The following is a 17027-nucleotide window of genomic DNA, read 5'->3' on the forward strand; positions in this document are numbered from 1 at the left end:
CGGCTCAGAAATTCCAGGAGCAATGAAACCGCTCCTGCCGTAGGAGATGCCTGGCTATCCCCAGCAGGAGATTCACTCACATATCCCCCTACTCTCAGAATGAGCCCCAGGCCACCCTCGGCTGCCCTCCCTTCCTCTACGTTCCTTGTCCTGCTGCGGCGTCTTAATGGGAGAAACCTTTTACCGGTGACGGTTTTGCCGTGAGCCCCTGTGAGCCAGGCGAGTAATTCCAGCTGGGAAAGCAGAGGCGAAACGCCCTTAGCCTCATCTTTTTCTTTCCCCGGCAAACTCAAAAGCTACGGACACCGGTTAAACGGCCTGCTCCAACCCATCTGCTCCCTACAGGTTTCTCAGCTTCAAATTACCTTTTCTAGCGGTAAATGGCATTTATTCCTTACTGCAAAGCCCGCGGTCGCTGCAACCGGTCGAGGGGAACGGGACAGGGAAAGCCTGGGCTGAGGTCATAGCTGCGACGCCCGCGGGGCAGGCGGGAGCCGCCCTCACATTGTCTTCACCCCGGGGAGCACGCAGAGCATCTCGAACAGCAGGTTTGCCCCCAGGAGGGCTGTGTTACCTACGGCAAGACAAAAAAAGGGGGGGGGGGGGGGAGAAACAAGCCATGACCGCCCAACCGCTTTCGCCCGCGGCGGTCAGCCGCCTCTGCCGGGCACGCACGTCTTACTCTCGACCGTCTCTCGACTCACCAGAGACATCGTACATCGGTGCAACTTCTACAAGGTCACATCCCACTATGTTCAGGCCTTTGCAGCCACGAATAATCTCCAAAGCCTAGGAAAAAAAACAGATGCGGGATCAAGAAACACATCTGAGCTAGCGGGCTGGGCGGGGCTCTGCTTTCCCCATACGCAGCTAAAGAAACCCAACCTATACAGACCAAATCGCATCAGTTCGACACGTCCGCTCCTCGTTACCGCTACGAAACGCTCCCCGGCCTCCCCAACCCTTCGCTTCGCCGCGCTGGCGGCACGGCCTCTTCCAACGGGAGCAAAAACGTCCCCTTCCCGCTGGGAAACGAAGCCGCGTCCCCCTTACCTGCGCAGGCGTCAGCCCGGCTATCTCCGGCGTCCCGGTGCCCGGGGCGTAGGCGGGGTCTAGTCCATCGATATCGAAACTGATGTACACCGGCTTGTCCCCCATCTCCTTCCTCACCTCCACCATCAGCGGCTCCAGGGTCTTCCTCCAGCACTCTTCAGCCGGGACCACCCGGAAACCCTGCGGGCGCACAGACACGCAGGCACCCACTCAGGGAAAGGCGGGCAAAGCGGAGCATCCCCTGCCCTGCCGGGGATTCCTGCCAGGATAAATCCTCATCGCAGGGCCGAGCTGCAGAGGTGCACCTCGAAGCACCCTCCGCTCAGCCCCGCTTTCTTATTCGCCGCTCAGCTACCGGCTCGGCGCGCCGGGAGCGTTTGTCCTGCGGGCCGAGCCGCTGGCGCGGGACGAGACGCCGAAGAGACATTTCTCTTCCTGCCGAAGCTAAGGGCGTATTAACGACACGGGAATATTAACGGCAGGGAAAGCCGGCAGCGCTCAGCGCACGCCTGCAGCTGAGCCTACCTGGTCCCGGCAGTACTTGTAAGGATCGGGGTCGTAGGAGGAGCCTCGGATGCCGATCTGGACCACGCGCCCGCAGTCCAGCAGCCCTTCCTCCACGCAGCGCCGGAACGGGGTCCCATGGAAGATCTTCTCTCCCAGGCCTCTGTCTCCGGTGTCGGTGTGAGCATCCACGTGCACCAGTCCCACGGGACCGTACCTAGTCGAGACAGGGTGGCCGCGTTAGTCCCCATCCCGTGCGCGACGGCCCTGCCTAGGCCGTGGATGGCAAACAGGGAGCCTTCCCAAGGCTCCTTCCCAGGCCCTCGCTCTACATCTCCAGGTCGGAAACTTACTTCTCTGCCACGGCCTGCAGGATGGGGTACGTTATGGTGTGATCTCCACCTGCAACAGGACAGGGAAGAGGGCGTAACACACTGCAAGAGGTGCTCAGCACTCATTACGTTTGTCCCCAGGTGATTTTTCCCCCCCCCTTGCATTTATCCCGCGCTTGTTTAGACACCCCAGGGCTTCATTCCCAAAGGAAAACCCGAGGCTCCCGGGTGCAGCTTGCTTCCTCTCTTCTCTTCCCTCCTCGGGAGGACCAGAGATGCAGGACTGCTGGCAGGGGCAGCCCGCGGAGCGGGACCCTTGACCAGGGTTATAAATAGGAGCTTGATTCACCCCTGAGGACGCTGTAACTGGTAATTTGCCCCTCGTTACTCTATACGCCCGCTTCACTTAGGGCTGCCAAGCTGCGACAGCTGGAAACTTGAACACGCGTCCAAATTACGCCTCGGGCAAAGCAGCACGCTGCCGGGCGCTCGCTCAAGCTTGACGCTTTTCAGAGGGACCCCAACTGCTCTCGCTTTGGGTCCTGCTCGAGAGGACACCAAAGGCACGACGGGATCTGCGGTTGAGCTTCAGGCTGTGCACTGCAACGCTCTCCCGGCTGACCCGTTCTCCCCCTTTTTGACACAAGAGGCGTCGCCGACGGCAGTAATTTCAGCAGAGAGCGTGGAAACGTACCCACGATTTGCCCATTTAGCCCGTGATTTAGCACAACACCCCGTGCAGAGGACAGATTCATCGCTCGCCACCTACCGCGTTCAGACTGAACGAGGGCAGAGGAGAGGGAGTTTGGATGAGCAGGGACGCGGTGGCACGGCAGGGAGACGCGGGGTCCTTACCCAAGGTGAGGGGCACGCAGCCGGAGGCCACTATCTTCTGGTAGGACTCTCGGATGAGGCGGCAGCTGTCGGGCAGGTTGTAGAGGTTCACGTTCACGTCCCCGATGTCAGCCACCTGCAGGGAGTCGAAAGGCGCTGCCCCGGTGCTGCCGTTGTACCTCCTCACCATCGCCGACTCGGCCCGGATCTGGCGCGGACCGAACCTGGGGAGACGGCACGGCCGGGAAAAGCTGCCGGGCAGAGTTCCCGATGCCAGCACCACCCACCCAGCGCTCCTCTCGCGGGAGGAGAGCCGTGCAGGCCGGCCGGCCGGAACAAAGCACCGGCTTCTAGCCCTTACCTGGCTCCCGGGCGGTTGGACGTGCCCGTGTCTAGAGGGACGCCGACAAAAGCCGCGTCGAGTCCCTCCGCCGACGCCTGAACGGGCAGTTTCATCATGGAGCAGACCCCCGCGGGCCGGGCCACAAACTGGGCACTGGGGGGCACGTTGAACCGCGAGCCCCGGCGGCAAGGGGCCCCGTGCCCCGGGGCCGGGTGCCAGCGGAGCCCCACGGACGCGCCGGGCGAGGAGCTGGAGGCAGCGAGGAGAGCCGGGGACCGCGGGCTGCTGCGTGCAGCCGCAGACAGCTTGCGAGCGCAGAGCCCGGCTTCCCGGGGCAGCAGCTGGCTGCAGCCAGCCCAGAGCAAGCGCCTCATCCCACCGCACAGAGGGCTCCGACCCTCTGTCCCACACGGAGCGGAGCGAGGGGTGCTGCGGAGCCCGTTCCATCTCGGCTGGAGTGCCGCAGCCGGGCAGAGCGCCAGCCGTCTCCGCCACCCCTCCCTCCGCCCTCCCCGGGGTTCAAAGTGCGGCCGGACACCCCGCTGCTCGGGGAAGGGCAGAGATTCGGGGTGGGCCTCGCGTTCCTCCTCCCGGCCGCCCCTTTTCCCCACGGCACGGTCTGCTTCCCGGCAAACACCGGGAACAAACGCGGCAGCGAGGGGCTTCAGTTCAGGCGTCTCCAACAAGGGCCTGCCTGGGGATTAGCACGACAGGGCACGAGGGACGCGCTGGGAAACGTTCCAGCTTTGCTCCCCTCGGGCACGTGCAGAAAGGAAGGCGGCATTTGCCGCGTTCTACTTTTCAACTGCACTTTGCAAAAGCACCCGGAATGCTGAAGAGTCATAAAACCATCTCATTAACGAAAGGCAGGCAGCGAACGAAAACAAACCAAGGTCTAACCTCAGCAGAACCGTAGACAGACAAAATGCAAGCACAGGAGAAGCGACAGCAGGGATTTCAGACCCAGAGGCGGTGCTGCGGGACAAGCGTTTTAGGCCCTAAAAAGGACAGAGAGATAAACGAGATGACTTCAAGGGGAAGCGAGTTTCAAACGTCTGGAGTTTGAACCCGCACAGAGCAAACCCTGGTTGGCCTAATAACTGCACGCTTGAAATCAGACGGCTCCGGCTCCTAATTCCGCTCCCTACTCATGTAGCAATCAGACCCGGGAGGAAACTCAAGGGAAAAAAAAAAACAGAGTATGTTCACAGCAGAAAGCCTGCTCCGCACGGTTGGTTTGGATACGGAATATGCGTGTATTCCACGCCCGGTACCGCAGGGCCAAGGAAAGACTCGGCACGCCAACAAGCAGAGCTGCGCCTTGCTGCGCTAAGCGGCTCTTGCTGGCTCAGAGAAACAGCAGAGCAACAGAGAGAGAGGTCAGAGCCGAGATCTACCAGAAAAGCGACAGTATTTCTTCTTCTTCGAAAAGCTCCAGAGACGGTGTCCAGGGAACGGGCCTCGCTGCTAGGCACGGGCACAGAGCTCACAGGAGAGCGCGCAGCGCAAACCCAAGGCAGCCATCCCCGCTAAAAACACGCTGCAAGAACTCGGTATCTAAGAAAAAGCAGCAGCGGCGGCTTTGGTTAGGGCCAGACCAAGATCAAAAAGTTCTTTTTCTGCAACTTTTTCCCCAAAGAGATCATTTTCCGCGATCTCCCAGGCTCTGTGCTCTTTGCCGAGCCGCCTTTACAGCCCCAGCGGCGTGCTGCGTTCACAGGCAAAACGAGCGGGGCCGTTCCCCGGTAGGTAGTTTTGCACTGTTGCCGAACTAGACGCCGTTTCAGCGTGCCAGACCATGATGGCACGTTACTGCGTGACGATTAGGGATGACACGCGATGTCATCGACCTGCAAACTGCAGGAGCAGCCAGCAATTTACCCTTCAGGAGAGTACGAAACAGGCACATTCACGAGGCAAGGTCCGTTCCTCTTCGGGAAACTCCAGCTCGGTGGAATAAAAGAACGCGTGCCACAGACGGCACCGGAACGCGCCGAATGATCTTTTCGGACACCGCTGACCCAGGGCGACATTGCCCCCTAGGCCTCCACAGCCTAAAGCCTGGATCCGATGAACGGAGATGAACCAGATTGAGAGAACCCACTCAGCAGCAGAGCTTAATCTTCAATTTATTGTGCAAGAAGCATAAATAACTTTCTCCCCAGGTTCCTCGGAACACAATTACAGACGTGAAATCGAACCACCTTCTCATAAACACGACTGTTGTTGTTTCAAACAGCCGTGTCTCCTAATCTCCCCGACCCAAGGACATTACTTCACCGTGAAACAGAAAAAACAGGTAGGTGAAACGGAAGAGCATCCCACTAAACTCTTTAAGCAGGCACTGCTGCTCAGCCCCATTTCGTTTGCAGTATTATCCCTAACCGGACACAGCCGGACTCAGCCTCGGACCCTGCGGCAGCAGTCACCGCACAACGGCGACGGTCAAGAAACAAATATAAGCGGGTTTTGAGCTCAACGTACTTCCGCTGTTTCCCATACAACCGGCGAGGTATTTAACGGCGCGTTATCGTAAGAAGCGAGCGGTTCCTGACGCTCGCGTTACCAGGCAGCACCTCACTAGGAGGCTTTTAGGCTGTCATTTTATAGCAAGATCTGTCCGTGGCTGCAGAGGACTATCATCTTAAGAGCGCCGCGCCGGTTTCCCTAAGAAAAGAAAGATCGTGGGTCCCCTTGTCGCCTCAGCTTTCTCAGCGTAGCGTTTAAATCCGTGACACTTCCGTGTAAAGGGCAGCTAGACAGGGCCTCCTCCCACACCCCCCCTCTTCTGACAGGGAACTTGCTGCATTCAACACACGACTTAGAAGTCGATTAAGAATTCCCACACGTGAGCAAAACCGACCACGTACCTCCGGACACCTGCAAGGCCCGCGCACCCTCGCACCGAGAGAGTAACGAAGCAAGGGCGTTTCCTCTAGCAGGGAGAGAAAAGCAGTGCGTACTAACGCTTGCTAGAGATAAACTCAACCTCTTAAACACAGGCCCGCGGTTTGGTTCCCTAAAGCACTACAGGATTGCAGGCAGACAGACAAGACAGACAAGACAGACTCCTATGTGCCTTCAGAAAGTGCCGTTTATCTATCGCACGGTCGCGTCCCAGGCGGTACTCTTCACCCGGACCGGCTTCTCCAGGCCAGCAACAGGAGTATGGCTGCCCAGAGGTCTTCAACCTCAAGGTTTGCCAAAAAGCACATCTTCATTTTGGTTTCTACCCGGCTCTTCTCCACCAGTCCGTCCGTGAGCAAAGCAGCCGCAGACTGGCAGAGAAGCCAGGCGATCATCTGGTCGGGTTTCAGGGTCTTGGACGCTAGAACGCTCTCACCCCAGAGGCTTAGGTGAAGCACGTTAGCAGCAACTCTAGCAGACAATCTCTGCAAAAGGAAGGAGAGGGAAGATGAGCCGATCCTGCCGCGCTCGCCTCGCGTCACTAGCACGTAGCATCTACGCCGCCAAAAGTCCCCCAGGCCTCCTCTAAGGCACCACACCGTCCCCGTGAATTAAAAGGCTCTTTGCGACTATTAGTATCAGGCAACCGCATGTAACCCCCCAACTCAAGGGCCGGTCCCTAACACAAACATCCGCCGAAATCCCTGGAACTATTCAGCGCCGCCGCACGCGAGAGGCCGCCGCGCCGTACTTCAGCGAAGGCTTTTTGTTTGTCTTCCATCGTTAGCTAGGCTGCAACTATGTCCTGCACCCGTAGCCCTCCAGGGCGAAATGATCTACAAACAATGCTCCCAAGGACCGGTTAGACGACAGTTTCTTACCTTGTTGGGATCCCTCTGAAGTAGCATCCTTATCACTTGCTTCACCTCAAGGGGCACATGATCGGGCAGGCTGGGCAACTGCTCTTCACGGTAACTTCTGCTTTCCAGAGTCGAGTTCCCGTGGCCGTAGAAAGGATTGGCCAGGCCAAGGATTTCATAGGCGATCGCTCCAACGGCCCAAGCATCGGCTTTACTGTAGTTGATCACCGTGCCCGGACCAGGTGACGCTGTGATCACCTGTCACAGAGATGGGGACGTTCAAATAAACAGCTCTGGCGTGGGATCTGCGCTAAAACCGACGCGCAAGGGTCGAGCCAGCGTTGCCGCTGTAATAAACTGAGAGAGACCGGAACCAAAGCTAGGTCTCGTCTCCGTCTCTGGTGTAAATACTCCCTATTGGCACGCTCTGGACACCGCTCAGCTCACCAGGACGCCGGGAGGACTTTGGTCATTGCGCCTAGGCTTTAGTCGTTGCTCCTGACCAGCACTCACAGGTCCCGAGGGCTATTTCACGCTGGGATTTTAGACAGACAGGAGACACGCGGATGAAAAACTAATACCGCGCCGGCACTTAAGCAATGCGAGGCAAGGTGCTCCAGGTCAAGCGGACAGTGAAGGGTGCCTTTGCTTTTATTACCGTTCTCATCAGAGAAACAAAAAGGAATCGTCAAATAATTTCACAACCACCTTGAGCTTCATCCCAAAACTACCGTCGCAACGCAAGGACTGCTGCGTCAGCTTCTTTAATAGCTACATCGAAAGGGGCCCGAGAAAAGACCGAAGAGCAAACTTTTTGCGGGAAAGGTCAACTCGGCCTCGTAGCACCGCCTGATCACGTTGCACCTTTCAGCGCTCAAGGTGACCGTTTGACAACCGCTCAGCACAGGTCCGAAGAGGACTTTTTTTATTCACGCAGAGACGTTTAGCAAGCAGAACTCAAGTTAGGACATGGACCTCCTACGCCGCTTTACGGGACACGGCTCTCCATGACGGAGCGCAGGGTGAGATTAGTTACGCGGTAACCAGCTACGGGTACTGTCTTGCACGAGCGAGTTACGTCAATGCGCAGGAACGGGTGGAAAAGGATCGATCTGACCGCAGAGGCTTTCAGCAGGTATTGCTGTGAACGCGCGCTAGCGGAGACCGCATAAGCAAGTATTGGCGTGCGCACGCGGGGGAAGGCTCAGGGACAAATCGCAGCAAAGCGACGTGCACGCGTGCCCTCCACCGCTTCCAGACCTAATCCCACCGTTTTTCAAGTTCCCGTCACAGCCTGCACCGCAGCCGGGGCGGAAACTTTTAGTCCCGGCAGCAGGACGAGCAGACAACCGGCAACGCAAACCGTCGCTCCGGGGGGATTTACCTCGGGGGCCATAAGACAGCCGTTGCCGCCCCGATCCACGTAAGGGCTGGTGAAAGGCAGTCTCAAGCCGACGTTTTCATCCGCCAAACAGCAACCGAAGTCCGTGATCACCAGCCAGGGGCAGCCAGCTGCGAACGAGACGGGGCTAGCAGAGTTAGCGTTCCGTTCGGGAGGACCCGGCTGCATTAGACACCACATCACACGAACACCAGAGACAGTCTTCTGGATCAAGCGCAACAGCCCCAGGAATCAGCACAACCACAGGCTGTTTTCCTGCTTCGCCTCTCTATTACTAGGCGAAATACCGGTTTTATTAAAACAAACCTCGTCCTTCTATTTCCTCTTTAGAGGACAGTACTTCTCCCCATGGAACGCGCGTCTGGCAAAACGTCGCGGATACCATAAAAACGGAGACACGTAAGGTTAGAGACTCATCCACGACGGAGGAAGAGACGCATTTTTTTCCCTTTGGTTTTCTCTATAGCAAAAGCTCTCGACATATAGATATATCCTTAGCTACAGCAACAGGCTGGAGAAACTCTGCATGAGTTAACAGTCCTTGTCCTGATGACAAGTCACACATGGCCAAGTAGAATCGTTACTTCTCCAGACTCTGATACGGAAAAATCGATGCTTTAGCTCATTCCTAACCGCGTTCAGGATAGCTCCAGAGGAGCTTTTCCTTCAAGAAAAGAAGGATGGCATTAGTATCGCTGAAAACCTTCCACGGCTGCTCTACCGAGACCTTTCATTACACAGATCTGGCTGCCTGCTATTGTTTCCCACCCATTTACATCTCAACCACGCCGCAAAAGAGCTCAGGTAATTACAATCTCAGTTAGAGAGGCTGGCAGGAGAACAAGTCGACGAAAATGCCGCTTTTGGCTTTAACGCTGTCGGTTCCCTTGCCTTCCAACCGATGTTCCATCGTCCCAGGGCACAGCACTCTTAACCTGACCATGAGGTGGGATTTTAAGAACCGCCCTGCGCTATTTGGCTGCTGAGAGACGACAGAGCCAAGAGCCTGAAGCCAAGGCACCTCCAGCATCACAACCGTGGCGTTACCGTACGCCCATCTGCTCCAGCCAACGTCCCCTGTGCTTGCGCGACGCCTCACCTTAGCAACACGCTGCGCCTCTCCATCCGATTACGGCACAACGCTCCTTTCAAGCGCCTTTTAACGATCCAAAACCTGAGGCACAGACACGATAAATGACCTCCCCCGCGCTGCAGCGACAGGAAGCGGTCAGCTAAACAACTAAACCCGAGATTCTTCAAAGGGTTTGATGCTCGTTTTCGCCCCAAACGCACGCCTGGGTAGGACTTTCCCCGAACACCGACACTTCCGCGCGTGACTGAATTGGCGTTTGTACTCAGCGGTCTACGTACCAGAATCAAATTCAACCAGGATGTTGTCAGACTTCAGGTCTCTGTGTGCTATTCCATGTCGAACAAGATGGTCCACGCCTTCCAAGAGCTGTAAAATCATCATCGTGGAGAGACAAACATCCGGACCGCTCTCCCTCAGATACTGGCGCAGCGTGCACGGATAACTAGTCAGAACAAGGAAAACCGCTGAATTACCATCCTGGAAGCTTATCGCTTGCGGTTCAACCTCAGCGCCGGCTGGCTGGGGATACGGCATGCTTGTACGTGCCAAATTCTTCCTGACCTCTGCGATGCCTTCCCACCTCCCAGCCTCAACCCGACGCCGCTCCCCCGCCTGCTCTTCTCAAATTCTCCGCTTTGCCACAACACCCACCACTGAATTTTCGGGGCTCTCGCCCGAGTTCGACAACTGCAAATAAAATAAGCCTCTTAAACAGCACGGCGAGGGGCTCCCGGTGTCCAGCGGTCGTTCTTACACCTTTTTATGTACTGGTGTTACGTTTGGCATGAAAGAGGAGGCAGATTAATAACACAGATCGTACGAGCGCAACGCGGAGATGTGCTACTCAGGAGGAAGAACACACTCCTGAAATACAGAGAGGACAGAGCACTTCTCCAGACGCCGGCAGAACAAAAGAGTGGGAAACAGAAGGTGCTTTTATGTACGCGCCACAGCAATACCCATTCAAAACCAAAACCCACCTGAGAAAGCCAGAGATGCCGAGCACCCACAAATCTCACTACCGATTCTACTCTGCCTCTAGCGAAATGTTCGGACTAGGGGCGGAGTTCAGACTTAGAAGGGCAGACAAATGGGAAAAAGCTCCACATTTCTTACTTTAATTTGGGGTAATTATTAAAAAGAACGGCTCGTCTTCACTGTCGAACAAGAGTTAAAAAATCTCAAGGATTTGGAACGGGTCTTAGGAGGTCTTTCCAAGAGCGTCCTCTGCTTTTTGGCAGCAGCCCAGGCCAAATCTTTGCAAGGACCCGTGCAGCAGCAGAACACGCAGCCCCACTGGGCAGTCTCATGAAAAGCCCGAGTCGCGTTAACAAGCTTCTCTCTACCTACTTCTTCATCACCAAGAAGAGCGTGCGGCTGTGACCGATCCCTCTCGGATTCAGGCTTAACGGAAGAACATCGGGATAGTCTGCGAAGGCCCGGGCAGCAAAGGGACAGAGGATGTGAACGCTCGGATCACCTGGATTATATTCGGATGAGGCTGCAACTTCTTCCTCCCAAGGACAGGTTTTCTGTGCAAAAGGATAGATACCACAGATTACCTCGGTCTCCTGGTCAGTTCTGAGTTATCACAGACACATCTCTCTCACTCTGGAACGACTCCTCAGTAATACGGCCCATCCTCCCCACCAAAGGGCACCCAAGCAGCGTGCAAACACGTTTATTCTGCGGTGAAACCCTTATTAGAGAGAGCGCCAAGGCTGCCCGGTACGGATTACAGGACCGCACGTGAAGCAAATATTCACACGTTCGCATCCTGGAAACCGTTCGGTTAGAAAGAACACGGACAGCAACCTCCCCGCCCTCACGGCCGATTTCCTAACCGGCGCCTCAGCCCAGCCTGTCCCACGGTGATGCAGAGCACCCACAGCCTGAGCAGATCCACCGCGGCAGAGGGCAGGTCCCAGCTCTTTCTCCAGAGTTCCAAATCTACCCCGGTGCTTCCCCCAGCAAAGCGAACCACCACCGAGGCAGCGCCGTCTGCCGACACACCAGCGGAGGGTACGCAGACCAAGACTTCACCCCTGGCTGTTAGAAGGACTCTGTTGTAACTGGATTTCCCTACATACGACGGCCGAACAGGAAATACCAGTGCTTTACCTGCGCCGCAAACGAAGCTTTGCTGGAAACCCTTACACGTAACGTGCGGCCTTTCGTTTTATTCAAACCCTGCTAGCCCGTCCACGCTGCTAACAAAGGCAGAGCTAGACACAGGCTGCTTCTCAGTTCGAAAAGAACTACGACGACGACTTTAGAGACAAAAAACCCAAACGCAATGACTTCGTTAGACATAAAATAAAGGTCAGCTTCACGCTAGGCCTATCACTTTAGACCCTCTTTCTTACGGCACAGGCAGGAAGCGCTCGCCGCAATGAAAGGCAGGCTACCTATCTGTATCTGCAAAACAGATGTCTCTCCCCTCTCGTCCCCTGAATGTCAAATATCCCTTCGGCCGCTCTGTTGCGTCGTCAGCTAGCGACGTACCGCGCAGCATTCATTATTCATTCGTATCGGCAGCTGAGACGTATCTGAAATTTAAATCAGACAATCTGGACTGCGGACTCCGTTGTTTCCAATTGAACAAGAAGATGCATTTTTGAACAAAAAGATAGCTAACTCAAGATAATTTAAAAGTTTCCGTGCAATTTCCCACCTTCGCGCTGTTTGCTCGCTTCTCACTCAGGTGAAAGAGCACAAACCCAGCCATTTTCCACTCACTCTCTCGCCAGTTTCCCTGCCCCAGAACGGTTTCCAGCTCCCTGCCCAGCACCCATTTTACAACCAAACCGGTTCTAAAATAGTACGGTCAAATTGTATTACGGTCAAATTGTATGACGTTTAATACAGTCAAATTGTTACCGATTGTAGGTGTATTACATTTCTGTAATTAAAAAGCGCCACGACGCACACGTAAATGACGTTTAATCAGAAGTAGCTCCTCCCAGCCTTTAACTCGGCAGATATCAACGCATTTTACACACGGGGAAACTAAGGCACGGGGCACAGAAGTGACTGGCCACAGTCACCCAGCAGACCACTGGCAGGACCCCAACCGGTCCCCAATGACCGGCGTACCCTTCCGACACCCTTCTGGACTACGCCATCCGAGCCGGTACAGTTTAGCTGTAAGTATTCCCCGCACGCCAACAAGCCGTGCTGCTATCTGCTCCTCAGAGTAAACTCGACCGTGTTAAATCGCTATTTGAACAGGGGTATTGCTATGCGGTTTCCTAACTGTGCTGGAGAAAAGCACACCGGAGAAAAATCCCCGAGGCAGCCAGCAGCCCGCCCCTGCGTGAGGTTTGAGGCGCGCGGCACTTCTGAAGGCACCGTCGTTTAGACAAAACCTCCTGAGCCGTTAATAATCCCAAGGCTTCGTTTTTATCTGCTTTCAGGAACTGTTACAGAAACCGCTGGCCATCTTCTTAACAGTACAGATGCGCTGCAAAATTAATTGATGGATAAAATGAGCGCCGCGCCACTTGAGAAGCGCCGCCATTTCCATAGTGACCGTACCTGCGGCCAGAGACAGCTCCATATTCTCCGGCTAAGGCAACGCCCGTGGCTGGAACAAGCTCTCGGCCCATAGCATCGAGGATGGCTTCACTCGACGAACCAGCCTGCAACAGCAATTACACACCACATTGGTTTAAGCTCCAAAATCAGCCAGCCTCCATACAGACTGAAAGCCGATAATCCTGACGCTGGCGCTGTATCTGGAGTTAGATCAACCGCGACTAGATTGAAGGGACTCCCTTCTCTACTTTGAACATCGGGGAAGGCAATTAACAACTTAAAGAATTTACCGAGGGACGTGGCAAGGCCTTTACGTGCAGAAGAAAGAAATCCATTTGTCTCTTCCAATGCATCCTCGACCGTTCGCGCTCCGAGCTGTACGTTAACACCCGTTTTCAACCTTAAAACCCGACTGGAAAAGCCCACAGCTAAACGCCAGGGTATTTCTGGAGCCCAAGGGATTTCAGATGTCGGCGTTTTGGAAGACTCTCTTAGAACACCCGCTTGTCACGGCAAGCGCCACAAAACCTCTTCAATGGGAAAAGCCACATGGATTTTTTTAAATGTGGAAGAGCCACATCGAGGGGTTGGATCATCAGAGAGTCACCCGGGCTGGGAAACTCTAGCGCAGATCTCGCCCCTTCACTTCACGGCGAGGGGACCCAGCGTGCAGGTGACTGCCCCGGCCCCTGCGACCGCTGACTCCCACTTTCAGCCAGACTTCCCCAGTGACAGACAAGGAGATTAAGAACCGACTCCTTACCGAAATGTTCCACATCATCTTGATAGCTAACGGAAAAGCCTCTTTCTGTTGGCGTTTCTCCATGGGCTCCTCTTCAGCCGCCTGCAAAAGTGAGCCACGATCCTGCTGCACGGCTGGCCCCTGCCCTGCGAGACGGCTGCTCTCCGCACGCCCTTGACCATCGCGAGAGAAAGGAATAGCCGCTTCGTACACAGCGGCGCTGCAGCCCTTCCCGATGGGTTGGCCAATGAGATATTCTTCCAGCTTGAAGCCCTGCCAGCGGAAGGAGCTCAGGGGATCTTTCTGCGGCTTGTTCTTTCCAACAAACACTGTCTGAAAGGAATAAGAAAAGACAACGATAAAAAACCCACTCAGTTATTCAAGACTTCCCAGCGAAGGAGAACTCCCTCGCTGTTTAAGCTGTGATATGCATCCCGTTGGGTTGGTCCAACCTGAAAGCCGCAATCAGGCTCTAACCATTAGGCTCAAATCACTGGAACCACAGGGAAAATAGTTTGCAGACCATATATTTTTGTCTGAAACAAACTGCCCCTAAGACAGTCTTTACCAAAGGTGCCCTTTCCGAGGGTGCCGTAGACGCACGGGAAGAAGAGGAATGGGGAGGGGGAGTCATTTGCTAACCTAGAACATAAATATGTTTTGTAAAGACAAGTCTTTACAAAAAGAGATGCGCTATTACACTTTTCTCCCGCTCCATAAATAAATCAGGCAAATAACATTTAAAAGAAATTCCAATTACGAGCAACAACAGATGGAAAAACAATGCCCTGAGCTTTTGCGGCAGCCGAGTACGAGGGTTGGGTAGTTAGAGGAAGCGTGAATCAGTGATGGGAGAAAGCTGGGGGAGGAAATCGAAAGAGACAAGAGAAAACAAAGCACAGGAGGGCTGTTCCGGAATTTAACCACAGCCACAGCTGTCACCTGGACCCATAGAAACCAGCGCACTTCTCCGTGAACTACAACCCCAACACGCCGGTGGCCGCCCTAGGGATGCGCCCCGTGGCAACGGGACACAGACGCAGGGATCGCAGAAGGGGGAAGACGGCAATTTGACGACCCAGCCAGGGCAGGGGAGAGAAAGCATCCCGAGACGCTTCAGGGAGAGGGAGAACCTCTGCGGGAACGTGTCTGTCTGCCGGTTAGTGGGGCAGGTGACAGCCGCCTCTGAACACCAAAGGTCTATTTTTACCCATGGAATACGTTCAGCACCGTCCGTCCCCGGTGCCCTGCCAGCACGGCCTGGGCCAGCCTCGCGGGGCCCCTGTCTGTCTCGGGGAGAGGGGACGGACCTGGGGGGGCTCGACGCCAGCCTCCTGGGACACGAGACCCCCATCACCACGGCCCTGACCCCCTCCCTCTGTGGGGAGACAGGGAGTGAGGGGCGCCCCACAGCGAGGACCCCCCCGCTACCTGCTTTAGGGTGGCGAGGGGCTGCTGACCGAGAGGCTTCCCCAGCACCCTATTTTTGGGGAGCAAGAGGTGTCTGTGGGGCTGCCCACAGCAGTCCCCCCTTTGGGGATGTGCCTGAGGGCTGCTCATAGCAGGGCCCCCCCACCTTCCTTGGGGGGACATGGGGAGGTGTACCTGAGGGGCTCCCCACAGCAACGATCCCCTGTGCGCTTCTGGGGGGTGTCTGAGGGGCTCCCCACAACAAGGACCCCCGTGCCCTTCTGGGGAAGGTGTCTGAGGGGCCCTCCACAGCAAGGATCCCCCATCCCCTTCATGAGGGGTGTCTGAGGGGCTCCCCACAACAAGGACCCCAGTGCCCTTCTGGGGGGTGTCTGAGAGGCTCCCCACAGCAAGGATCCCCCATCCCCTTCATGAGAGGTGTCTGAGGGGCCCTCCACAGCAAGGATCCCCCATCCCCTTCATGAGGGGTGTCTGAGGGGCTCCCCACAGCAACAATCCCCCATCCCCTTCATGAGGGGTGTCTGAGGGGCCCTCCACAGCAAGGATCCCCCATCCCCTTCATGACGGGTGTCTGAAGGGCTCCCCACAGCAAGGATCCCCCATCCCCTTCATGAGGGGTGTCTGAGGGCTCCCCACAGCAAGGACCCCCCGTGCCCTTCACAGAGGGTGCCCGAGGGGCTCCCCAGAGGGAACCTGGGGGTCCCGCAGCAGCCCCCCCCCCCCGAGGGGACGCCGCACCTGGATGTGGCGGCACGCCGCCTCGGCCCGTCGCTGCTCCTCCAGGCGCGGCTCCACCAGCCCCAGCGCCATCGCCATCGCCAGGCAGGCCCCGCCGCGGCCCCGCCGCGCCACGGCCGCCAGCCCGCCGGCCGGCCCGCGCAGGAGGAGGCGGCGGGCGGCCGGCAGCCAGGACAGCCAGGGCCGCCACGGCGAAGGCGGCGGGGCGGGCCGGGGGTCGGGCCGGGGGTCGTGGCGGGGGGCGCGGGGCAGGCGGCAGCGCGGCAGCAGCCGCAGGACCCGGGCCAGCAGCAGCCGCACCGCCATGGCCGCCGCCGCCGCCGCCTCAGCGTAACGGCCGCGGCGGCTCAGGGGGCGGGGCCGCGGCGTGGCGTCACCCGCGCGGGGCGGAGCGCCACGCCCCCAGGCTCCGTCCCTGCCGGGGCGCGGGGCGGGCGGGTCCCGGTGCACGGCGGGGCACGGAGCGGGGCACGGCCCGGTGCAATGCAGGGCACAGAGCGGGACACGGCTGGGCACGGCCCGCTGCACGGCCGAGCATGCCTTGTGCACGGCCGGAGCCCGGCAGGGCACGGCCCGGTGCACGGCGGGGCGCAGAGCAGGGCACGGCCCGGTGCAATGCAGGGCACAGAGCGGGGCACAGCTGGGCACGGCCCGGTGCACGGCCGAGCATTGCCTTGTGCACGGCCAGGGCCCGGCAGGGCACGGCCCGGTGCACGGCGGAATGCAGAGCAGGGCATGGCCCGGTGCAATGCAGGGCACAGAGCGGGGCACAGCTGGGCACGGCCCGCTACACGGTCGAGCATGCCTTGTGCACGGCAGGGCACGGCCCGGTGCACGGCAGGGTGCAGAGCAGGGCACAGCCCGGTGCACGGCGTGGCACAGAGCAGGACACAGCTGGGCACGGCCTGCTGCACGGCCGAGCATGCCTTGTGCAGGGCCAGGGCACGGCCCGCTGCACAGCCGGGCCTGGAGCAAGGCCGCAGCAGGGCACTGCCCTGGGCATGGCTTGTGCGTGGCAGGGCATGGAGCAGAGTGCAGCGAAAGTACAGCCCTGTGCAATGCAGGGCACAGACCAGGACACAGCTGGGTGGGCCTTGTGCACGGCGGGGCACGGAGCAGGGCACGGCCTGGTGCTCAGCGGGGCATAGAGCGTGGCACCAGCAGAGCGCTACCCTGGGCACAGCTTGTGCATGGCCTGGGCGCAGCCTGGTGCACAGCAGGGCACAAACGGGTGCACGGTGGGGCATAGCC

At 57.6% G+C, this 17027-nt stretch overlaps 2 protein-coding genes across 2 annotated transcripts; both read right to left on the reverse strand.

Annotated features, from left to right (window-relative positions):
* Positions 1–388: 388 nt before the first annotated feature.
* AGMAT (agmatinase) lies at positions 389–3440 on the reverse strand. Its single transcript, XM_050909576.1, has 7 exons — positions 3085–3440; positions 2745–2947; positions 1911–1959; positions 1579–1774; positions 1054–1233; positions 705–789; positions 389–574 (listed from the first exon to the last, which is right to left on the reverse strand). The coding sequence occupies exons 1-7, from the start codon at positions 3438–3440 to the stop codon at positions 501–503; spliced, it is 1143 nt and encodes a 380-aa protein (XP_050765533.1). The 3' UTR covers positions 389–500.
* A 1729-nt stretch (positions 3441–5169) lies between these two features.
* PINK1 (PTEN induced kinase 1) lies at positions 5170–16082 on the reverse strand. The gene is given in 9 exon segments (XM_050909489.1): positions 5170–6458; positions 6855–7091; positions 8218–8345; positions 9607–9770; positions 10679–10766; positions 10769–10860; positions 12866–12969; positions 13629–13940; positions 15777–16082. Coding segments are annotated over 9 exon segments (1692 nt in total). The 3' UTR covers positions 5170–6197.
* Between the last annotated feature and the right edge of the window lie 945 nt (positions 16083–17027).

Source organism: Gymnogyps californianus, chromosome 21 (genome assembly GCF_018139145.2).
Source record: "Gymnogyps californianus isolate 813 chromosome 21, ASM1813914v2, whole genome shotgun sequence".
Classification (NCBI taxonomy): Eukaryota; Metazoa; Chordata; class Aves; order Accipitriformes; family Cathartidae; genus Gymnogyps; species Gymnogyps californianus.